The 26,202-nt window shown below is 34.5% G+C and overlaps 1 protein-coding gene across 5 annotated transcripts in view; it reads right to left on the bottom strand.

Annotated features, from left to right (window-relative positions):
* The window catches only part of SDCCAG8 (SHH signaling and ciliogenesis regulator SDCCAG8), a 141,936-nt gene that overhangs the window by 65,440 nt on the left and 50,294 nt on the right, over positions 1 to 26,202 (bottom strand). For all 5 annotated transcript variants that reach the window (XM_070734033.1, XM_070734036.1, XM_070734035.1 and 2 more), the window contains exon 13: positions 21,139 to 21,281. In XM_070734033.1, the coding sequence (XP_070590134.1) occupies positions 21,139 to 21,281 (143 nt within the window). The remainder of the gene's footprint in view (positions 1 to 21,138; positions 21,282 to 26,202) is intronic.

Here is a 26,202-nt window from a genome sequence, read left to right as displayed (position 1 = left end):
TGGCAGTGACTACAGCAATACACTCTACCCCAGGCTGCCCTTGAAAACTGCTCAGAAGTTTCAGATGCTCCAGACTGTAGTAGGTAGTAATGGTCATTCCTTAGCATTCCTTTGTGTCATTTCTGTTTTCCAACCCACAATGATTGCCAGTCTGCTTCTAGGTGTAATTCTAGGTGCTCCTTATTACTTATCTGCCCTTTGGAATCAGACACACATCCTCATTGACATTACACAAAGACCTTTTTTTTTGCAAAAAGTTTATTTTTCTCTGCATTGAAAACATACATACAATCTCATTTATCTTCAATACAGCTTAATAAAATGCATCATCTGCCAAATATAATGAAATGGTATATGCCATTTATCTTGTGCTACCTCCTTTTCTAATTTTGTCACTCGGATTGCAGCAATTATTTTTTTCAATTAAGTTTAATGCTTTTGCTTACTTCCTCTATTAGTTGTTTACTTTTGCTTAATAAATCTAAGCCATTGTGCTTCATTTTTTCCCATATTTCCTTGTCATCATTCATTTTTCTTAACCCCTATATTTCATAACTAAATGCCACTAAAATTCCAAATTTTACTTTCAAAAAGGAAATATCAAGTAATACTTCAATGTTTTATACCATATATCTGACTAATATCCTTTAAAGCACAGGAGAAAACAGGAATTATTCAGATTCCAAAACGTAAACATTAATTTCTTCCATTAATTATTCATTATACTATATCTTCCCCTCTAGTGTTACAAGTATATCATTTTAAATTTAATTCAACAAATCCAGTTTATTACAACCTATAATATAATTATATTTCCCAATATTATCACTTAATTATTTAATTGATTTTTCATCATCAACTATATTTGCAAATAATTATTAATAAACATTCAAAACCCCAAATTTCCAAAAACTAATTTCATCCATTGCTAATTATAATTCAAATCAAAAATATTAATTATTAACATCCAATATATTCACAAATGTATTTCATTATATGTAGAAAAGACAAAAGTCATTATAAAGTAATCAAATAATAAACAATTTTCTTTAAACTTTCATCCTTTTAATCTCAACTTCCCCTTTTTTGTTTTTTTTAACAGTATACCCCCAACTTCTTCTCTCTACTTTTTTATTTTTTTTGTATTTAATGGTTGTCACTTTTCCTTCAGCTCTCATTAATCCTTTCCCTCTGCTAGCTTGCCCTGCCCAATACTTGTATCCTTGCTCTATTCTTTTTTTAAATAATACTGTTAAAACCAGTATAATAATCATATAATCCAGTATAATCACTGGTCTGTCCATTCTCAAAGTTCTCTTTCCTTTATCATTCTCTGTATTGTCTTCCACCTGTTCTTCTTCTTATTTCATCTCCTCTTTATCATCTTGTTTTTAATTTCTTGCTATCATATTTTCAAAGTACTTGCTGCGCTCAAGAGCTTTCTCTATATTTCTCTATATTTTTTTAATTCTTTCTTCATATTCCAAGAAGCATCTCTGTAAGTCTACAAAATAGTCCTTAAAAAGGCTTATAAGATCTTCATCTTCTGAAGCATACATATTACCAAAATAATCATTTACAAATATGCATTATTAATACAGCCGTCAAGAAATATTTATCCTACAGCCTGATGTAATCTTCTTCTTTCGATGTTAAGTGTATATTTTGAGCTTTAAGATTTAGTATTTAAACATCAAATACATAGGAGTTCATTCAGAATTCACCGTTCCAAACAGATAAAATGCCAATTTTATTTTTGTTTTTTCAAACTGTCCAGTGTAAATAATAATAATAATAATAATAATAATAATAATAAATTAGATTTGTATGCCACCCCTCTCCAAGAACTCAGTAAATCCCAGTTCAAGGTCAACAGCTGCTTAAACATCCAAAAAAATCTTCCATGGTAATAATTCCTCCAACCAGCAGGTGGCACTCCTCACTGATTCCACAAGTTTCTTTTTCCTCTTAATTAATGTGCTGATATATATCTAAATAAATTCTGTTAGACCAAATATTTAAATCCAAGTTAATACAATGCTCAATTTTAAACATTCTCAGACATTGGGCTTTAGTTACAACCTTCTGTTAAGTTTTTCCACTATAGCCTTCACTGCTAAAAAGCTGTTCTTTCAGTCCTTTTGTTCCTGTTTAATTTTTTTTTTAAAAAAAGAGTCCCAAACTTCACTTCAGCAAAATAACTCACCAGCTCAGCTTTTTTCTCTCTCCTCTCTCCAGTGCTTTTCTTTAATTTCCTCTTTCCAGGTGACTTCCAACCTTCAAAAACCAAATCAACCCATCTGTTTGTGGCCGCTGCGGCTTGGGTGGCTTTTACAAGCTTTTCCAGTGCTGCCGGTTGAGAGCTCTTTGTTGGATCCCTGGGGGAGTTGCCGCCCCCTCCCAGCTCTGTGACGATGCCACTCTTCTTCCCCATCCCTACAAGATGGTTCTATCCTGGTTCTGATTGAACTGGGTCCCCAGGTGACGTGGGTATCGGGGTTCCCTAGCGAAGCGCGGGGAACTCTGTGTCACCATGGTGCTTAACCATGTCGCTCTTTTATTCCATAAAGTCTTGAAGATCTAATTGTTCTCCCAGGCCTTGATGTAAGTTGAATGGTGCCTTTAAGCATGTTTGCTACTAGTTGTTCTGTTTGTATATTACCTTGGTTGCTACTGGATGTTCAAATTGAACTAAATAATTTCACACACACACATACATACACACACACACAATCCCACTTAAAATAATGAAGAATTATATCACTACAGTACTGGGGAGAATTTTGCTTTAAACATAAAGCAACCAAATAGCAACTACAATACCTAGTTATTCATGACCATGGTATTAAACTTACCTTTTCAGTTCAAATACATTTGAATTGCCCTGTACCAGAGCTGTCAAACTCATGGCCCAGAGGCTGGATGTACCACATGCTGGCCATGGCCACGCACAGTTTAACAAAGGGGGAAAATGTCCCTATATTTCCTGTGATGCAACCATGACGACACAAGTTTGAAACCCCTGCCCTGTTCTATGGATAGCATTCCAAATTGGCATTGCTTGATGCATATTGTTTATGTTCAGAAACAAGTTTTAGCTGCCATTTTTATCAACACTCATCTCCTAATTTTTAGGCAACCCAAAGTCATATCCCATTCTATTCAGAAAGATCCTCAATCCCTCAAATGGTGGTGGGGGACATCTAAAATGGGAAGCCTGATAATAATACCCAAATGTATGTGAAATGTATGCTATGGCGGAGCCTAACCTATGTTAAAAATTAGAAGAAAATGATAATATTAATATCATCAGTTCTAGGGCTTGCTGCCTGAAAGAAACCCTGCAGAAAGTACAAATTCTGGCATCATCTTGAAGAAAGGAAAATGTCTGTTGGGAGTGTGTGTGTGTGTGTGTGTGTGTGTGTGTGTGTGTTAATAACAAAGACAGTAAAGGCAAACAAGCTATCTGGAAATAGCTTGCCTAGAGATAATTATCATTTTTGTAACAACCATATATTTTAATATCACACAGCTGGAAGGAAGCAAGTTAGTCTCTTAGTTCAGTGCAATAATCTAGTTTTAAATACATCTAACTGGATGCTGTCTGCCTTGGCTGCAATTCTTGGTTGCATTCAAAGTCAGCAGTATTCCTTGACTATGTTTTCTATCAGATTCATGGTAGAATCTTGCTCCTTGAGACTGTTTTTCACAATCACCAGTGAAATATATATCTTATTCTTAGAAAAACCTGGAGTTTAAAAAATTCTACTTTTTCTTGTGTCTTTTTTTTTTGCCATCTTGGCTGAGCAGCTGGTATATTGCTTCTTCTCTTCCTTTACAGAGGAAGAAGTCCTTTTTTTGCTTTTCTTTATATTTTCTCCTTATTATGCTTTTTCTTTTTTTTAATCCTATATCTTTAAATCAGGCTGTTTATATTTCATTTTCTTTAGTGACTCTTTCTCATCAGTTATGTCCTTATTAATGTTTAAATCGTCATTAAATCAGTCTATGCCCTCAGTTTATACAACTTGATGAAAGCCCACTAATCCTAGCCATAGACCTGCATAATCCTAGTATAATATGTATGGAAAGCCTATACCAAAACTCCCTCTATATGGAATGGATGAAAAACAGAAGTATGGTGTAGAATATTTTAGAAAAATAATAAAATATAGTTTTCTATTATCCCAGTAAAATAATAATTATTATTAAGTATCACCATCCACAGAGACAGGTTATACTGGTCCTGCTCATTTTTAGACTTTTCTGAAATCATTATTTTATCATTCTACAGAGAATATTCCTTAAAACAAGTAAAAAGTTGAAGGATATAGGAAAGCTGGATTAAACATTTGTATTATCAATACTAAAGATGAGTAAGAATTTTAAATATGCACTGTAGGTTGCTAAATAAACAAAGCAATTCTTTTTACATTCTAGTTCCATTACATACACATACTATGAGAGAGATGGACTATAGATACGTTTCTCCAAAAATAAGATCCTGTCTTGTATTTTTTTTGAAACCTGAAATAAGCACTTTGCCTCAAAAAAAAAGAGTCCTCGGAGAGGGGAGGCGTACAAATCCAATAAATAAATAATAAAATAAATAAATAAATAATAAAAGTCGGATTGGGTTTATTATCAAGGGATGTCTTATTTTGGGGAAAACAAGGAACATATACTGTATATGCATTCTATGTATTTTCCATCTTTAATTCAAGTGATAAAAAAGTATATTTTAAGAGAACTATCAATGATTTATATATTATTCATTTATAAGACCATATACAGTCAGAAAAGGCAACACAATGCTAAAGTGGTCAAATCCTGTTGCCTGCTAAGTCAGTGTCCTTCAAATACATTCATTTCCATGGTAGTTATATATAAAAACAGCGAAGATCAAATCACTGGCTTTGTATCATTATTTCCAAATACAGGTTTAATGTAAAATAATAAAGTATGACATGAACAGTGAAGCCTTTTTTTTAAGTTGGGTTTCAGATCTGAATGTGAGAAGGAAACAATATTATGCTTCTAGATAACTTATGGCAGAACAAGAAAGGAGGTCATGCATCAATATCATTGATCATGGCATCCTTCTGGACTGGCTTTGGAGGTTGGGCAGCCCAGTTGTATACTGGTTCTCCTCCTTCCTCTAATGTTGGTTCCAGTTGGAATTGATCTGAGAGTGAGGGGTTCTAATCATGGCTCTTGATTTATGAAATTCCACAGGGCTCAGTACTTCCTCTGCTCCTGTTTAATGTGTACATTAAGCTACTGGATGACATCCATCATCATCCATCACACTGGAATGAGCTATCATCAGCACACTGACAATATCCAGATTTATATTTCTACCCCTGGCACACTAAGCAACGCTGTTGATATCCTGCCTTGGTATCTGGAAGCTGTTATGATTTGGATGAGGAACAAGGGGCTTCAGGTCAATCTTGACAAGATGAAGTGGCTCTGGGCTTGGGATCTTTTGTTTCCAGGGATTTGTGATTTCTTCTTCTGAATGGACTAGCTAGCGAGTTGATTGCAGCAAATTGCCCCATCCTGATTCTGAATTGTGCCCACTCATCATTCCCCACAATACTAGTTAACATGTATAATATTTATAAAACAAATATACACGTAATTCAGCATTTGCAGATTAAGTACCATCAAATCTGCTTCATGCCATTTTGTTTTCTGCTATATATGACACAGTGATTTGCAGTGTGTGTGTATATATATACATACACTTTGAATCCCAGATTATAAATACACACGTAGACACACACACACACACCTTAGTTTTTGGGAAGAAAATAAGGAAAAGAATCTGTTTACCAGGTATTCATCACTAGTGTCCTTAGTTTGGTCAGCTTCAGCACATTATTTTATCCCCTGGTTAAGGGCTTAAAAAAATTTATTCTGAGAGTAACAATGAAAGAGCTTGCAAGCCAGTAAGAGCTGGGAACATCATTAGTACCTGGAAAGAAACAGTCTGAGAAAGTAGAGCAATGGAAAAAACCCTGCAAAAACTTAGGGCTTGAAAAACATTCTTCTTTGCAGAGAGTAACAATGAAAGAGCTTGCAAGTGGATGAGAGCTGGAAACATCATTAGCACCTGGTTAGGGCTGGAAATATTTGGAGCAAGTTAGACCAATGGGGAAAAAACCTGCAAAGACTTAGAGCTTGGAAAAGATTCTTCGCAGAGAGTAATAATGAAAGAGCGTGGGTACATTAATAGCACCTGGTTAGGGCTGGAAAGAAACATCTAGAGCAAGTAAAGCAATGGGGGAAAAAAACCCTACAAGGACACGTTTGGAATACATTCTTGGCATAGAGTAACAATGAAAGAGTTTGCAAGCCGGTAAAAGCTGGGAACATTGTTAGCACCTGGTTATGGCTGGAAAGAAATATTTGAAGCAAATAGAGAATGAAATAAAAAAAATCAAAGATGGGGTTTGGAAAACATTCTTCACAGAGAAAAACAATGAAAGAGCTGGGGACAGCTTTTAGCACCTGGAAATAAACTTACTCAGAGCAAGTTAGAGTAATGAAAAAACCCCTGCAAAGACTTAGGGATTGGAAAACATTCTTCTCAGAGAGAAACAATGAAAGAGCCTGCAAGGTAAAAGCTGGGAAGATCGTTAGCAGCTAGTTAGGGCTGGGGGGGCACTACATTCAGAGTATTAGGCATACCCTAATTATCAGCCTCTTTTAGGGAGGAAAAAGGTGCGTCTTATATACTGAAAAATATGGTATATGTATATGTATTTATAAAGTGGGGTTCAAAGTGCAAAATTGATTGAATATGGATCAATAAGAAGAGATTTCGCCAAAATAAGATAAATGTACTTCAGTATTCTTTCATTCATTCAGGAACTCAGGAGCTGCTCTGAGTCTCCGTAGAAGGGCAGCCTACAATTCAAACAAATAAACAAACTTGCCATTTGAGTTCATGGAATACTACTTCTACATATTACTTCTTATATACTGCTACATAATGCAAGCACAAAATCTAAATAAAGGGCACTGGATATCTGGGAAAAATTCAGGCCAATTGATTTCCAAAAAGTGAACAAATTTATCAAGATGATAGTGTGGCCTCATGTGTACAGATCCAAGAGAGGACATGCGGTTATGGTGATGAATGCATCCTTGAGCAAGGGGTTGATTTGCTTAGATCAGTGATGGTGAACCTATGGCAACCTATCTGCATTGCCCTAGCTCAGCTCCAACATGCATGTGTGTGCTGGACAGCTGATTTTTGGCTCACATAGAGACTCTGGGAAGGCATTTTTGGCTTCCAGAGTGCCCTTGGAGAGATGGGGGGGCATTTGTGCCCTCCCCTGGCTCCAGGAAAACCTTTGGAGCCTGGGGAGGTTGAAACACGAGCCTACTGGGCCCACCAGAAGTTGGGTAACAGGCCATTTCCGGTCTCCAGACGGCCTCGGGGGGGAGCTGTTTTTGCTTTCTCCAGGCATTGAATTATGGGTATGGGCACTCACACTACTCGATAGCACGTGGGCACACTCCTTCAGCACCCAAGGAAAAAAATGGTTACCATTACTGGCCTAGATGTCCTCAAGGAATCATCATGGACCCGGTTCTGGACAATTTTCATCCTGTCTCCAAAGGTATTGATAATATAGTCAGCTTGCAGCTCTAGAATATCTTAGAGAAAATGAATTACCTAGACCTTTCTAATGAGGTATCAGGATTGTATATAGCACTAATGCAAGATAGAGTACAATTGAGGATGATTGGTAGTGGGACTGGGATGGAGTTAGATGGAGCCCTCAATCTCTCAGTGGTTTTGGTATAATTGGTCATTATATTGCTCTGGAGCAACTTTGGAGATTGAGAATGTAGGAGATGTTGAGGTGGTTCTTCTTGGGGCAATTCCAATCAATGTTGGTAGATGAAGTTCTAGCCCTAGAACTCTGCTTTATAGAGTTCTTGAGAGCTCTACTTTTCTCTCCATTCCTATATAAGCCACAGTGGTGCAGTGGTTAGAGTGCAGTACTTGCTGGCTACTTCTGCTGACTGCCAGCTGCCTGAAATTTGGCAGTTTGAATCTCACCAAGTTCAAGGTTGACTCAGCCTCCCATTCTTCCAAGGTGGGTAAAATGAGGACACAAATTGTTGGGGGCAATATGCTGACTCTGTAAACTGCTTAGAGAGGGCTGTAAAACACTATAAAGCAGTATGTAGGTCTAAGTGCTATTGCTATTGCTATACAACACTTATATGAAGCTGCTGAATGAAATTAACTATTGGAAAGATTAAATATCATGAATATGACTTTACATCTCTACCGCAAGTTAACTGGGTTATGCTATCAAATACTTTCCCAGTATCTAGAATTTGTGAAGGGCCGGCTGAGAAAAAGCTAAGCAAGATTATGACTCTGGTTTTAGGAACTCATTTCTGGAAACTTTCCCTATACAGCTTTCAATAAGGTAATACTCCTCCAGACAAGCATGCTATTAGGAGCTGTCTCAAGTCTTGTGTCTGATGCCATAGCAGATGAAAACTTAAATGGTTTAGGATTCTGCGTATGTGGTGGCTTTGGATGTTCAGTTTTATACTATCTTGTTGTGTGTTCACTGTTAATCTTGCTTTGACTTCAAACCTATGTTAGTTGCCCAGAATCATGGTTTTGAAGAGAGTTCATCCAACAATCTTTTGCAACATTAACATAGGGTCAATTGTTGGGAAGGAATGATGCTGCTGTACCCAAAAAAAAATAAAAATCAGTTACATTGCACGAAGGTCGCCAAAAATAAGTGCAGAGCCTGGGAGTGGTGCAATGTTAGGTAGCCTTCTATTCTGCTTGTTATCAAAAGGCTTGATAACATTATCAAGCTTGATAACATTATCAAGGCTTGATAACATTATCAAGCTTGATAACAAACATTTAAATATATTAAAGGGTTAAATAAGGTTCAGGAGGGAAGTGTTTTTAATAGGAAAGTGAACACAAGAACAAGGGGACACAATCTGAAGTTAGTTGGGGGAAAGATCAAAAGCAACATGAGAAAATATTATTTTACTGAAAGAGTAGTAGATCCTTGGAACAAACTTCCAGCAGACGTGGTAGATAAATCCACAGTAACTGAATTTAAACATTCCTGGGATAAACATATATCCATCCTAAGATAAAATACAGAAAATAGTATAAGGGCAGACTAGATGGACCATGAGGTCTTTTTCTGCCGTCAGACTTCTATGTTTCTATGTTTCTAATATAAATGTTAGAATTAACCTTCTATCATGAAGAAAGGTTAACCTTCTATCTGTCTGAAGCCATGGGGCATTCTGTTTGTTCTTACTATGTGAAATCATTCCTGAATTTTAATTTATTAAATAATACATTTAATCATCTTAAAAGTTGTGAGTTTAAAATAGAAATGTGGCTTTCTAATCAACCTAGAATAAGAAAATTACAAACACATTTCATCAAAACTTAATATGATTAAATACATTCTGCCTAAGACACAGACCTAGGAGCCCAAAAAAACTTTTACACACCTTGTCATGTCTTTTTGATAAAAAATATATTAGATTTAATTTAGAATAAGGTTATAATTAAGAAAAAGCAAAGGCATGCAGTTATAATGGGTTTTTGAACAATATAATACTTTTTTATTTTAAAAAAATTCCCATAACCACAGAAAAATATTGTATAATGTTTTGAGAGAAGTATATGTCTACATTTGGATTATAAATATATAATTAAAGTATGACATTTCTACTAATATAGGACTATAAATTATAATAAAAACAGAGAAAAAGGAAGCTCACATAAATCAGATATAATTTATATAAGGACCAAACACAAAATTTGTCTAGGTATTGAAATGTTGAGCTTCATTTCTGTTTACACAGAAAGGCTCCCAGTGAAAAGTTGCAGTTAAAGACGTATTGCTTGCAATTATGCTTAACTGTAGCAAAACATGTCCAAACTGTAATATTTGGCTTTCAATCTTATGTTGTATTAAACACAGTGTATGAGCATCTTAGACTTAATGGGACACAATCAATTAAAATATTCTATAGGATTATGCTACAATAATCTACTTATTATTATTATTATTATTATTATTATTATTATTATTATTATTATTATTATGCATTTAGGATTAGACAAGAAATGTGTCCTATAACAAGGGTCTAGAAAACAATTAAGCGGGTCAGCATGTCTTAAGATTTCAACAGAACAGAAACTGGTTTTGAAACTTTCTGAATTTCCAAACAATAATGTGATACTCAAAAACCCAACAGGAGGATTCTGGATTAGCACCTGTACTTTAAATATAAATTAATAAACCAGATGTTCCTCAAATGCTCTTCCTACAAACATGTTAACAATTCATTAAATCTGTGTTATTTTTGTTTTGTTTTAACATACTTAAGACTAAACACAAGAAAAGAAAAATATTGGAGTGAAGAAAGAAAAGATTTATGACCTTTTAGAACTGAATAACAATTTTCAAAATAATATTAGATTAATAGTGAATATATAAGGGATCTACTTTCAATTTAGCAGCATAAAATCATGGTACAAATCAAATCAATCAAGACTAGCAGTCAATATAATAAGAGTCACTAACTAGAACAATTAACAATGTATAATCATACAAAAACTGTGATAATTAAAACAAATCAGGCCAAAGATTATATATATATAATCTTACATACTTTTATGTTCTCAGCTATTCTCAAATGACATAAAGTGCATCGTAGCACAGCCTACCACGCCTCATTTTTTCCCCTTTGCTCTGAGCAACAATTAGACGATGAATAAGATTCTGTATGTTTTATAACATGCTTTTCAGTGGAATGGATTTCTTTCACATTTTGTCAGAATGTGACATTTCTTTGCAAGCAAAGCAAAACTAAGAGACTACTCTGCAGCTAATATCGAAACCTTTTCTTATTATCATCTTGATTTGGCTTGCCTGAACCACAACATTTTTCTAATCATAACTTTTGTGTGTTAACATTACCAAAAATTGACAGACAAAGCACTATTCTTGTCAATTTAAAGAGTGTTTGAAACACTTTGTGTTATTTAGAGCAATGGATGAATGGATTTTAATAGCAACTTTCCAACTACACTCACAATTACTGTCATTACGCTAAGTGCTTGATGTCCCACTGTGCAGTTTTGCTTACTGCTTTTTTACCTTCTTCCATGCACACTTTTAGCCACTGACTGTACAGCCTTTCAGTGTTTTCTGCCTTTTCCTTTAAATAAACTGGCTCTGGCTCCCTCCATCTGGTTCCCCTTCCGTCAGCAACCCTGCACCTGTTCACACCTCCTCTCCTGTTGGATTCCACTGAACATTTCCTCCTCTGCCAGGGCTATTCTGGCACTCACAACCTTTCTGTCATTCAATCCATCTGTCAGAAGTGAACTTTGTTTACTGCAAGCTTCTGCTTTCTTCTTCAAGATGCAAAGCCCCTCAAGGTCATTGTCAAAAGAACTGTCGGCAGAGATTTAATCCTTAGTAAGAGACAAAGCTGGACAGTTATGAATTATAATTTCCCCCCCCCCAATAATGTTGAAGACAATAGCGGAAGAGAAATATAATCTTTAAAAAATCCTCAAAGATCAAATTCATCTTCTTTCTGTAAAATCTTGTACTGTGAGCATTATTTATTTAGCAAGCTTAGCTGAACAAAAGGGACGTGACAAACTATGTAGAAGAGAAAATACAATTTCAAAGAAGACTAAGATGCATAGTGGACTAAGGAAAAATAGGGACAAAATTATTAATCAATCTTTTTAAAGAAAACAAAGCAATATTCATTAACCAAATGCTGATTTTAAGTTATCTTTAAGATGCAACATAGCTATATTTCATCTGTCATTCATGTATGATTAAGTATCACATTTTGAAATGTAAGGTAAAATTTAATTCACCACTGACGAATTTCATAAATGTTACATAGTTTGTGTGATTATCCATATTGCTATTCAAGTTAATAGAAAGAGCAGAGCAGCTACTTTTGAGACATTTCATACTGTCAGCAGGATCTATTGTGCAGGCTTAGTCAAGCATGTATCTGCTTTTCACAAATTTGTTCCAATAGCCCCTTACTATTGAATTATTAACTAATTTCTTTTTTAAAAAATTCAAATAAGAAACATTTTCAAAATGTTTTCTTGAATAATATCCAAATTTCTATGTATTTTTCTTCACCTGCTAGAAAAGTGTGTTGAAAGAAAAGAATAATTAAATTTACTAGTTAACATTTCAAATGGTTATGGAATACAAAATACTGCTTCAGAGTTTTTAAAGTAGCAACTTGTCATTTTCCAAATCTTCAATCAATGACTTAGATATTACTTGTTTAAATAATAAACATTAAACACATCATTAAATTCCAGCTTTAATATATTGGAAATGAGAAACAAGCTCTTGCCTTTGTAATGATGTGTTTTTTAGATTTTCATTAGTTAAGTACCGTTCTCATTTAAAGGAATTAAGATTATTCATGATCTTCTCAAAAGGTCTACTACATAGTGCCTATTACATTACTCCTATTGATAGATCATTTTAGTTCTTACATGATGTGCTATGCTGAGAACATGACAAGAGATAAGATATAACGATACGGACGGCATATAATGAGAACAAGAAATCATACCAGCTGCACTTTTACAAAACGTACACAGATTGCAGGAATGAGAAGGCAATAGTGGGACAGTTGATGTGGCAATCAGGCTGCCATGGAAAAATGCAACAATTGAGCAGGAAAGAAGTCAGCTCCCTGTCATAATTGAAAAGACAAGAGACAGAAGAGAACTAGCAGATGGGAAAGAAAGAAATAATCATTTGGGGGTTTTTTTTTCTTCTGCTTGTAATTGTTACTTGCCAGAACAAGACATAGTAAAACAATAATGTTTTTCATACATCATAATTCCATAAGATTTATTTTAATGTTTAAAAAGAAATGTTAGGCTTAAAATAATTTAACACGTTACTACAAATGAATAGGATTTTACTTGCAAGCTCCAAAAAAGCAGGTCCTTCCACTCCACTTTATCCTTTGTAAGGGTAAACAAATCCCAAGAACGACTTCATTTAAAAAAAATATTTTTCTTTTTGTAACTACAGTGACTCCACTGTTTTTGTGGAGAATATTTGGTATACTCAATATTATCTAATTATATGCATATTTCTACCTTATTTTATAAAGGTAAATTTAAGTTGGATATCATAAAAAATATCAGCATGAAGCATCCAAATATAAAATGTTATTTTTTTGTTCTGTTAACCAACTATTCGTTATTTTCTAATTAAATAGCACGAATAAGTTTATTCAGATTCAAAATCCAAAAAGAAGGTAATCAAATATTTATTGTAAAAGGTGCAGAATAAACAACCTTCAGCAATATGCGTGTATTCAGGAATGTTGGTTTTGATTAACAGATTAATGTCAGTATAAACTTTGCAAATGAAAGGCTCTCTATATAATCAGTTGTATTTATTAATTGTTCTTTGGGGGGGATCTAAGCTTGATTATCAAGCTATGTAATCTTCTATCATCTTTAAGGGGGGGAAAATCCTGAAAATACAACATATTCACAATTTGCTTAGCTGTTATACATACATATTTCATTTTCACCTAATACTTCATTAATGGCTTTGGAAATATTGCATTGTCAAACAATATATTTTTAAAAGGACAATAAGTGTCTAATACATTAGATGATAAGAAATCAGCCAACTGACAGATTTTAAAATGCACTGTATTAATTAATACTGCAAGCACTGCCAGAAAACAAGAGATCTGATTTATTCCAAATCATTTGATAACTGTCATCATAAAGGAACAAGTATGGGCTAAATAATGGCAGGTAAAATATTTTTCTTTTTATAATAATAGAAAGTATTTCATTTATATATAGAGAGAGAATTAAATCATCTACTTCAGAAAGAACCGGTAATCAAGGGAGTAGACTAGCTTTCCCACAATTCTTGTGAATAGGCTTTGAAAACAGCAAACGTTTATTCCATGTCTTGTTGAAAATTACCTTATGTACCACCTTCTTTATAGTACTGAATATAGTCGTGGATGTGTTAGTGAATACATAATACACATAGCTCGGGGGGGGGGATGCTTTCAAAAATCAATTAAGGAGAACAAATAACAACTTTACATACACTGCAATGATTCGATAATATGCCGCTACATCAAATAAGAGTATTTTTTTTGACAGTCCAAAATTAGATGTATCACAGTAATGGATACACAAATAGCATATGTTCCTCTTATACTTCCTATTTCAAATCCCTGTAATATTTACCCCCCCCATTCAAAATTAAGTCTGTCCATAAAGCTCTGCAAACAGAAAAATACTTAAATTGAAAAATGGTAGGTGTTTCAATCTTTTTTGTTAAATATCCATCTGCAATCCACCTGAATCTAAGGAGAAGGGCGGCATAAAAATCAAATAAATTAATTAATTAAATAAATAATTATGTATTTATTTTCAAAGAATTTCATCATTCATCTTGCTTATCTAACTATGATAACTATTCTGTGTAACTGGTCCATATTTAAATTCGGTGTTTTTTCACATTCAGTTTTCTTTTCAACCTCGTTTTTTTCCAGATATCAATAAGACTGCAACATGTATTCAAGGTACAAAGGGAATAAGCGTCTTTAAATTCAACAACATTTATTTATCAAAAATTATATCGAGACATGTGTGGTTTGCATTACTGATAGTGACTAGACTATTTAAATATAAGATCGACATAAGGGGTAGTGCTGCAAAGAACTTTAAAATATATATTGAGATCTGCATTTATTCTAATGTAAGCCACAATCTTAATATATTTTGAACGTTTAAGTAACACCAAAATACTATTTTGTTTGCTTGCATTGATCACGGATAATGTTTCCAGAAGAGCAATCAATGCAGTATGAATTTTCTTTCCTAGCAGGGATTCTCAAGAATTTAAAAAGTCAATTCTTCAGCAGACTTGTTCTTTTTATACATTTCTTGTGCTGCAAATTTCTCAGATAAACTGCCCAGTTAACAAAAGTTTGTGTGCGTTTTTGCAGTAAAAAGGCATTGCAAGGTCTTTATCAGACCAATGGGCACACCACTGTAAACATCATGGAACTCTGCAGCTATCCTGCAGTTTCCCTCTCTGTGGTCAGTCTTCCCAGCTGCCCTATCTGTTACTGTCTGATTAGTTCTGCTAAGGAGCTCCTCCCCTGCCAGCTTTCAGTGCCATCTGTTCTACACAAGATGGCTGCTGCCCAGCAACCTAACACTGCCCTCCTACCTGGCACCCGGCTACCATCCTTACCCCAAAGTGCTAACACAGGTTCTCACTGCTGGCAGAGTCAGGATTTCATTACTACTACTTTGACAAGTGCAGGGTTGTTTGTAATTTCTCTTTTATCCTGATTTTGATTGTACAACCACCTCCCACTGATTCAGTTTGCTTCAGTTTTGTTGCTCACAGATTTTACTCTCCACATTAATCTCCCTCTGGCATGTTACTGCATCTGTTCCCTTTTTTATTATTAATTTTCAAATTCCCACCATTTTTGACAAAAAGGAGGTAATCTACACTCTGCTTCTGCCCATTTCATTTTCTTTAATTTGGAAGATAAGTATGAAAGCATGCCAAAGAAGTTAATTCTCCGTTAACAGTTTATTTTTTGGCATCTCACTGCCTTTGTATATGAAAAACAGATAGGAATAAATGTTGACTAAACCACAAACGATCCTAAATTTAATGAAAAATAAACATATAAAAACAGGAGCTAAAGAATTGATTATGCATGTTATCTTATTTCAGGCTTTTAGATTTCCTTTTAATTATAAACTTCCAGGTAATATATTGGAAATTAAACATTAAGTGTACTGTAAAATTTTCACCCGTTAAATACAAATTTCAATTCATATGAGCAGTTACTAATTATAGTTTGATGTGACTATTCATTTCATATTTTGTAAATTAAAACATTCTAGAACTTTGTATTTTTGGATATATAAATATACACCATTTACATATATACAAAGAAAACATTTAATAATATTAACATCTTTTTAAAAAGAAAAGAAAGCCTTAGTCTTTATGCATATGAATAGTAGGCATATCTTTAGAATGGTACAATATAGTTATTAAGGACTTTCTGTTCTTAAGAGAGAAGAGACATGCCTTTAAAAATTAGTAGTCTATAATATCTCAATACTTGACATATATGCTGCATAAAACATCCTTTTTTCTAGTAAAGAATACTGTCAATGTCATACTGAAACATTAAAAAGTATAAACAATTCAACTACATTCCAAAAAACTATTAGGATGTTAGATTTAATTTATGTATCTTATTTATTATACATGCACTTCAATGAACACTAATGAAGCTATGGAAAATCTGCTGGGGGCTACAAGAAGTGTTGATAAACAGTAGGTTTTTGAAGATTCTGATAATCATTATATGTCCTTTCAACAATATCTTCCCAAGATATGGTTTCCAAAAGTTATTCTTCTACTTATCAGTTATTGATTACATAGTTATCAGTCCTGCTAGTGAAAAATACCAATGCCAACAAATATTAGAAAAGATATATAGAATAATTTGGCTCAGTTGGGAAAGCATTTTCTAACCCCTTAATAACAGCTGTACCCCACATGAGTTGGAGGGAAGAGGGGCTTTAGAGACTCAGCCACATTTCAGGCTGCTACACAACAGATTTCCCTATAAAGATGCATTGGAACTTCCCTTTTCTTTGCAGTCTCCAGCTGAATACTGCCCATTTTCAAGCTCACTCTTTCTTTTGCCAGCTTCTCCACCCACAGCAAATATGGGTTTATTCTATTCAGTTTCAGAGTTAATCTGCTTAGTGGCAGACAGACAGACAGACAGACAGACAGAGAGATGAATGAGCAGACAGGAATTCTGAGCCCTTACAAATGTTTTGCCCAACTTTCTACTGAGCTTGGAAATAAAAAATAAGTAGGTAAAAAATATAGAACGCATCTTCTGTAATGGCAGTTTCCTTAGCAGGCTGATGGTTTGTCAAAATCATGGCAGACGCTTCCTGACATCCCAATGCAAGTTTAAACTTTTGTGCTTGCATGCAATTGCACAGCACGATTATTGTACAATCTATTCTCAGAATCTATATGGATAATATTTAAAGAATGAATTAGAGGAAACAAGACTGAGAACTTTACAGGCTTTTGATAATGACAACATTGAACTCCATTCGAATGATACCAGCATCTAAGTAGAATTAAATATTAAACTATAATTAAACCAATTATAACCAAATAAAGAAGTGCAAAATGCAAACAATGAAACTAATTTTTAAAAAAGGATTAAGAATATAGTTCATGATCCAAATAATTTTTCATCCATAATAGAAGATTTGATTATTTCTCTTCCCTTTTGCAGCAAGTCAACATCTTTAGTAAACCATGAATTTAGGTAACAATAAAGAAAAGGAGGTACAAAAAATTAACCAACCACCATATCGCACTGATAGATGTTTTTACTGGTTCATTTTGTCAGTGAAATAGTGGCTTTTAAATACAACCCTATGTTTCCTCACATACTAAAGTTCAATTTTGAATTCCTAAATAACTATCAGTGAAATCTGCTGTGTCAGCATTAATACCTGTACCACGCAAAAAGAGATTGATAATGCTGCAATTTTACAATGCCAAAAACATGTACTGAAGTGATCTACATATGATATTTTCTGCCACAGATTAATCATCCTAGGAAGAGTGGGCTGTTTTACACATTACAAGCATCTATGTGATCAGCACAAAAATCAATAAAAAGGGGAAGTTGAAGGGAAAAAAGCATCTAGAGAAATAAAGGAAAATAACCGTAACAAAATACTGTATTAGTTTTTATAGAACATTATTCCTTCCTATTTGTGAGCCAAATTATAGCCAAAATATTGTTGATCAGTCAAGAGCCAATTTTATAAAGGGAAAGTAAACTCTTTTCTAACACTGAAGAATAATATTTTTGCTGCTTCTATGCTTGATAATTGCATCACTTTTCATATCCAGGTTTGGGGAAGTACACTCCCATCAAAGATAGTATTCAGCCGGTTTGGACCAGTTTGGGCGAACTGGTAGTAGCTACTTGTCCACCTGCCCAGGTGTTATGCCATCCTATTTAGGCACATTTTGAAGTTCGCGCATGCGTGCTAGGTGCACATATAAAATGCATGTATGGAAGGCCATGAATGCACTCACATTCGTGAATCATAGAAAAAGTAAGTGAATGCCATCTCTGACTCACATATATTAACAGTATCAAACTTTGTAATATACAGTATTACAAATTTAATGGAGACTAAACTAACAAGGCACCTTACTCATTCTACACTTGAAACATGATGTTTTAAAATATTCTCTGGACTATCCACTGAATGTGAAAAAAGAATATTTTGCCTCATTTTAAGTTGAATTTTTACAATTAGCTAGACCTGTGATGGCGAACCTATGGCACGTGTGCTACAGGTAGCACGCAGCACCCTCACTGTGGGCATGTGAGATGTCCCCCTAATTCAGTTCCACTGTGCATGTGTGCATGCCTCCCATTGGCCAGCTTATTGTTGGATCTCTGCTGCATGTGTGTGGCAGTAGGGGGATGCATGGGGCCTGCACGTGCTTTCATGGGGGGTGCATGCAGGGAATGTGGACGCAAGTGTGGGAGTGGGGCACATGTGGGGCATGCACACATACATGGGGTGGGGCATGCCCGGTGACCATGTGTACATTGCATTTTGGGAGTTCAGGTGCATTCACTCCAGAAAAGGTTAGTCATCACTGTGCTTCACTATGTACAAAAATGTAGGATATAATAATACATATGAATAATTAAATAGGTTAAACATACAGAGAAGCACGAATTTTAAGCTGTTTAATGTTTTTTACAACTTTGTATGCAATTTTTGAGTTTAGAAATCAATGCAGAAGCACAAAATATCAATTCTTTCCCTGAAATAGAATACCTATATTTATTTATAATGTACTTTCTAATTTTGATAAGTAAAAGCTGGAAGAATGTGGTGACATATATATTAAATATGTACCTATTTTATTACTTACCTTGAAAAATGCATTTTTTATAAACTTATATACCATGAATTTTTTGGGAGGTCAAGATTTGTATTTTTCATGTTTAAAAAATCCAATAGGACATGTTACCACCAGGTGAACAGAGTAAAAAACAAATATGTTCTTTAAGGGGCTGGAACATTTAAGGATATAAATATATCAAGTCTACAAACCTAACCTTGCCTCTTCCCACAAAAACTATTTTGCTATCAAATCTTATTGGCATGATGTAGGGTGTTCTGGAGGCTAATAGTGTTTTACTCCAGATTGAAAATATAAAGAAATCTACATAATTGTCAACAATTTAAACAACTGTACTTATATGTAATTATGTTATAAATACGAAAGTATCATATAATTCTTCAATGCAATCATATTATAAATTGAGACAAATCAGTTATTGGAAACTATAGATAGGTAGCTAACCAAATTATAAATATCAGCCACTTTTTCCTCACAGCAATAAGGAAAATATAAAAATATAATTTAGTAAATGTTGTGTCATTATTACAGAAAAAAGAATGAGACAAAATAAGATACAACACAAAAAGAAAAAAATGGAAGTGAATAAAAACAGAATTAGAGCAAATGGGGTAAGTGACTACTGATACCAAAAATGCAGAGACTATCTGAAATTTAAACTTGCTCTCACGTTTTACAAAGTTACAAATCAGTAAATCCAGGAAATAGAACAAAAAGGGAAACTAGACACCAATCTATTCAAATTAAACAATTAGCATGGAAATATATATAGACTATATTAAACCTATCCATCTATCAAATTTCTAAATGAAATCTCCAATATGATCATTATCTAAAATGAAATTCTGCAGAGTGAATGGCACCAGGTAAATACAACATTAAAATAGTGTTCAATAATTAAATTGGACAAATTTAAGTCACATATTATTGGAAGATTTTATTTAATTAGGCTGTTAGTATCATTATTAAAAGTGTGGAAGTTTTTCAGGAAATCTATCTACACTTTGGATTTTCTCCAAGACACCACACAGCTTCATAACTTGTATGATTAGCCTTAGGAAGGAAACTGGTAAACCATTTGGTAAACTATCACAACAAATCATTATAAAAGAAGTCCTGCAAAATCAAAACTTTTACAATCTTACAACTTACTCAAAACTTTTTTCAAGTTCATTAACCTCTAGCATATTTGTTCTTCAAATACAGACTGTGAGAAAAGTGTTTTTTCCCCCATCTGCTCCTGGCCCATAATCTATACTTACACCAATTTTTTTAAAAAAGAGTATGATATGATAATTCAAGAGCGATACTACAATTACTGAAGTAAACCACCTTTATTCATGTGTATATGTATATAATTATACACTACATATGTACACCTCAGCTAATAAAACCATAAACAGGAATGTTTTTAATACTTTTAACTATCATATAAGATGTAGATTTTATGTACTTGACCCCACCCAAATAAAAATTAGTCAACACTGTTTTTAAAAATTATAGAATAATTGTGTTCAGCAGGACCAGTCATGAAGAAGAGAAATACAATTATATCTTAAAATAATATTATTTCGATACATTTTTTAAATATTGAACTAGTTGTTTATCATACATTTTAAGCCAGTTTACATGTTTACCATTACTTTTTAGCCATTTATAAATTATTTATGTATCATAAATATTTTTAAGATTATGCACCAAGTAATTAGGAAAATTGGAGTTATTTTTCACTTGTATCTCTCAAAATGAAATTGACAAACATTCAGCTATTTTCTGAAACAGTTATAATTGCAGAATAACTGGATGTGTGTAACATTTAAGTAAAAATGCCACTTGCTTTAAAGAGCAGGGCAGAAGGAAACAGATTAGTACATTTACTGTTATCACACTTCACTTTTTGTTCATTATACATTCACTTCTAAACTGCCTCAAAGCTAGACGTTTAATTTGTAACAACTGTGGATAAGCAAATTACAAAACATGGAAATGTGAAATTGAAACTGGTGTTAAGAACAAACGAGATAAATTGTACCTGAGAAAATGCAGTTGTTGCTCAGCTTTGCCCAGCAATTCTGTTAGTTTCAGACATTCCTCTTTAGCTTTTGCAGTATCCTGCTGTGCTTGTTCTAAGCGCTGTTTGTTTTCATGAAGCATTACTTGTAATTTCTCAATTTGCTTTAAATACAAAGAGGAGGGCAGGAAATTTAGATAACAATAATTGAACATAATAAAGGAAGTTAGAAAACTCGCAAATACCAGAACAAGTTTAACATAATTAGATATTTAATTTCTGGATAAAACGAAAGTTGAGAAACAATATTTATTATATTATGTTTACATCATACTTTTCCTCAATTCTACAATCATATTGGTGATATTTTTCAAATCATATGTAACAAATAAATCCAGAATGCTCCACCAATCACTCAGATTGTAATACTGCATTTACATGTAATTTTTATTTTTTTACGGCAGAATATAATGAGGTAAGATAAGATGCTATTCTAGCTTTAGTTCATGACCACAATATATTAACTCTTTCAATTTTTCTCTAGTTCCTTCCTGATATTCTAAGTTCAAAATATATTTTAAAGAAACCTAATAAGCAGTTTTGTAAATGAAAAATAAACAGAATTTGATAACTATCAGCTAATACCAAGACAATCTCAAAATTTCACAGTATAGGCATAAATATAAATTCTTATAATTTTCTCAGGGAAAATAAAGTGAACAGATGGGCTTTATACTATCCCTCAAGTTAAATCAACTCAGGTTAAGTCAGTCCAATAATAAGTGAATTACAACACAGAGGGACTATGTTGAAAATAGCATCACTCTGCCTGCCAGATGTTTGAGTACATAATTTAAGGTAATATTCTATCTGTTAATCTTCACTGCAATCAAAAGTCAAACAGCTTCTTTAGAATTGTTATATTGCAGAGAAAAAAAGTAATATCCTCCCACACATTATTTTTACCTATATATAATGAAGAACTGTGTATTGTATTTAGAACACTATGTTTGATCATTGACTTCTTAGCTTCAGCCATATTTGGTATTTTTTTAAAAATAAATTGTTACTTTAACTTTTTTTATAATTCATAGGCATGTAAACAACTATGAATAAAAGTTAACAACAAAAATAAAAGTTACTTCCTATACCATCTCTTAGCCATTTGACAAAGATCTTGGATAAAAACAAAAACTAGTAAATAGCATAAACAAGCTTTTTACAGCCTTAGCAAGCAGCTCCAATGTGGATTTAATATATCTGGATTTACCCCTATTTTATTCTTATGTGTAAGAATAAAATGAAAAGTAATTCTTGAAATGCATTATTAGCTAAACAATATTATCATTTTATATTGTCATTGTGTTAATTACCTCAAATTTGCCAAATCAATATATTTTTTGTAAATTATATCTCTTTTAAACCATGATAAATTGGATAATAGTGTAGAAACATTAAGATGTTGATACAAACAACATTATAAAAGGAGGACTTCTAGAATAAAAACAAAATTAACTTATTGGTGTGCTACATCGTTAGAACTCTCTAAATATCTACTTACCTACCTACCTACCTACCAGGAGGGATGAATGGATAGACAGATATATAGGTATATCCATGACTTAACAATAGCAAATTATCTGCTATATTTATTACTAAGCAACACTTAGTAACAGGAAGTGTAGTCAAAGATTGGAACAGAGAATTAAGGAAATTAATTGATCATAGCTGATCTAGCCTTTGTTCAAATAAGAGTAGTTCTTCAAATATTTTATTCTATTTTGCTTACAAATCTGCTTCTTGCTATTTTACTGTTTAATTTTAACCTCCACTAAAATAGTTTATACTAGAATGTAAATCAATTAAGCCAAGGTTTTGAAAATGTATAATTTATTTTAAATAAATTAATTAGAAATTATACACTGCTCAAAAAAATAAAGGGAACCTCAAATACCACAGATCTGAATGAATAGTATTCTCATTGAATACTTTGTTCTGTACAAAGTTGAATATGCTGACAACAAGATGAAATTGATTGTCAATCAGTGTTGCTTCCTAAGTGGACAGTTTGATTTCTCAGAAGTTTGATTTACTTGGAAGTATATTCTGTTGTTTAAGTGTTTGACCTTGTTCAAAATTTAAAACCACAAACCTACATTGGTGCATTTTCTCTTTCACTCTTATATGGAATATATACAAAACTTTTAGTCATAAGTACTAGGAAAAGAAAATGTTGGGTTCTGCTCATCTCTTGATTACATAATTGCTTAGAAAAAAAATATCTTCCACAACTTTTGAAATGTGGATTTTGGATAATTGATTTTAAGAAACCAGATAAAATACTTAATCTTATCAGAATGAAATGTATTATTCCAAATGCTCTATCCCACATTTATTTACTATTTCATAATTATTAAACAACTTTCAAATCCCTTCTATGACTAATAAGAACATGTTAAAAAGCACTAGTTGTTAAATGTCTATGCAGATTTTCAGTCATCCAGGTCATGGTTATACCAAAGGTGCTTTTTTCAAGAGGCAACTGGACTTTCTTGTCTGTCTTTGAAGACGTTTCGTTTCTTATCCAAGAGGTTTCTTCAGCTCTTGCTTCAGCTGAAGAAGTTTCTTAGATAAAAAGCAATATGTCTTCAAAGAAAAACAAGTCCAGTTGCCGCTTCAAAAAAGCATCTTTGGTACACTGGTTGTTAAGTCCAAAAATGTCTCACTTTTAGGAAGCATCTAGAGCAGGGCTGTCAAGCTCCCGGGCCCATGATCTGGATTTGTCATGTACTGGCCATGAACATGCCCAGTTTAGCGAAGGGGGGGAGTCCTGATACGTCACATGACGCTGCCATGATGATGTGAGTTTGACACTCCTGATCTAGACCAATTATGTTGAATGAGACAATTTATGATAGCTTATGATGATTTTCTGGACCAAAGGATTAAACCAAGCATAGTGTATTTTCTTGAACAAGTAGTGTCCCGCCAGTGACAAGAAGTCAAGCTAGTAATTGCAACATAATAGCAAATATTATGGCATATAAGAGTGCAGATTAGAGAGTGCAGAGACCAACGAAGGGGATAAGGCGTCTTGTGGCTTCATCATATTAAAACAATTAAGGGAATTGGGTGTGTTTAATCTAATGAAGAGGAGGCTCAGGGAAGACATGATAGCAGTCTTTCACTACTTGAAAGGCTACTACAGGGAAGACAACGGTGTTCTCCATAGCACTTGATGGAAGGAAGCAATGGATAGAAGCTCATCAGAGAAAGATTCAACCTGGAAATAAAGGAATTTTATGACAGCAAGAATGATTAATCAATGTAACAGCTTGGCTCCCAGAGTTGTAGAAGCATCATTACTGGAGGTTTTCAAGAAAATATTAGATATTTGTCCAGGATGGTATAATCCTTGAGCAGAATGACACCAAACTGGCAGGAATAGCAAACACTCCAGAAGATAGATGCAAAATACAGAAGAATCTTGAACATTAGGTGCTATCAAATAAAATTAAATTCAATGGTGAAAAAAGTAAGGTTCTACATTTAGGCAAGAAAAACAAAATGCACAGGTACAGTATATGTGGCACCTTGCTCAACAGTAGAAACTGTGAAAGAGATCTTGGAGTCCTAGTGGACAACCATTTAAATATGAGCTAGTAGTGTGCAGCAGCTGCCAAAAGAGCCAACACAGTTCTAGGCTGCATCAATCAAAATCACGTGAAGTGTTAATACCACTTTATAAGGCCTTGGTAAGGCCACACTTGGAATACCCCATTCACTTTTGGTCTAGAAAAGGTGCAGAGAAGAGAAACAAAGATTAGGGGACTGGAGGCTAAAACATATGAAGAATGGTTGCAGGAACTGGGCATGGCTAATTTAATGAAAAGAAGGACCAGGGGAGACGTGATAGCAGTGTTTCAGTGTTTCAGTATCTCAGGGGTTGTCACAAAAAATAAGAAGTCAATCTATTCTCCAAAGTACCTGAGAGTAGAACAAGAAGCAATGGGTGGAAACTTTTAAAACAGCCGGGGGGCTTCTCAGCATCCTCCTGAACCGGAACGGAAAACCCGAACTTCCGGGTTCGGCATTCGGGGGGCCGCCGAGAAGCCCCCCGGCTGTTTTAAAAGATGACAGCTGGGCAGCGGGGCTTCTCAGCGGCCTCCCGAACCCAAACCTTTGCCGAACCTCCGGGTTCGGGGTTTGGGAGGCCGCCGAGAAGCCCCGCCGCCCGCCTGTCGTCTTTTAAAACAGCCGGGGGGCTTCTCGGAGGCCTCCCGAACGCCGAACCTGGAAGTTTGGGTTTGGCGTTCAGGTTCAGGAGGACACTGAGAATCCCCCGGCTGTTTTAAAAGACGACAGCCGGGCGGCGGGGCTTCTCAGAGGCCTCCCAAACCCGAACTTTTGCTGAACTTCCGGGACCAGGGTTCGGGAGGCCGCCGAGAAGCCCCGCCGCCCACCTGTCGTCTTTTAAAACAGCCGGGGGGCTTCTCAGCGGCCTCCCGAACGCCGAACCCGGAAGTTCAGGTTTGGCGTTCAGGTTCAGGAGGATGCTGAGAAGCCCCCCGGCTGTTTCAAAAAGCGACAGCCGAGCGGCGGGGCTTCTCGGCGGCGGCGGGTTTGTAAGAAGAAAAAAGTTCGTAAGAAGAGGCAAAAAATTTCTGAACCCCGGATTCGTATCTCGGGTTGCTCGTAAGACAAGGGGTTCGTATCATGAGGTACCACTGTAATTAAAAACAGAGAAGGTCTGGGCTTTAGAGGTCTGAATTGTTTTACATGGAGTCACTGAGTATTCTGTCCAAAGCAGGTTGGTCCTATATGCAGGGCAGAAACTTCAAGCTGCAAATACAAAGGGGCAATGAGCTGAAAAAAGGTATTGGAAAACACCATTGTTCTGTTGCTGTATCAGCTCTATGTAACTAAAAGAGCAAACTCTTCTTATATGTAATGAGGGGTACTGTTCCATTTCTGCTTTGAAATGAAAAATGCAACTTTGTTGCAGGGAGAAAAATGTTTTACCATTCTTGCAAGTATCTTCGAATACTTAGGACCTCCACATGCAACTAAGCCATGATATATTTC

Source organism: Erythrolamprus reginae, chromosome 1 (genome assembly GCF_031021105.1).
Source record: "Erythrolamprus reginae isolate rEryReg1 chromosome 1, rEryReg1.hap1, whole genome shotgun sequence".
NCBI classification, from domain to species: Eukaryota; Metazoa; Chordata; class Lepidosauria; order Squamata; family Dipsadidae; genus Erythrolamprus; species Erythrolamprus reginae.
The sequence above is the reverse complement of the archived record's forward strand: the minus strand, read 5'-3'. Positions and strand labels throughout refer to the sequence as shown.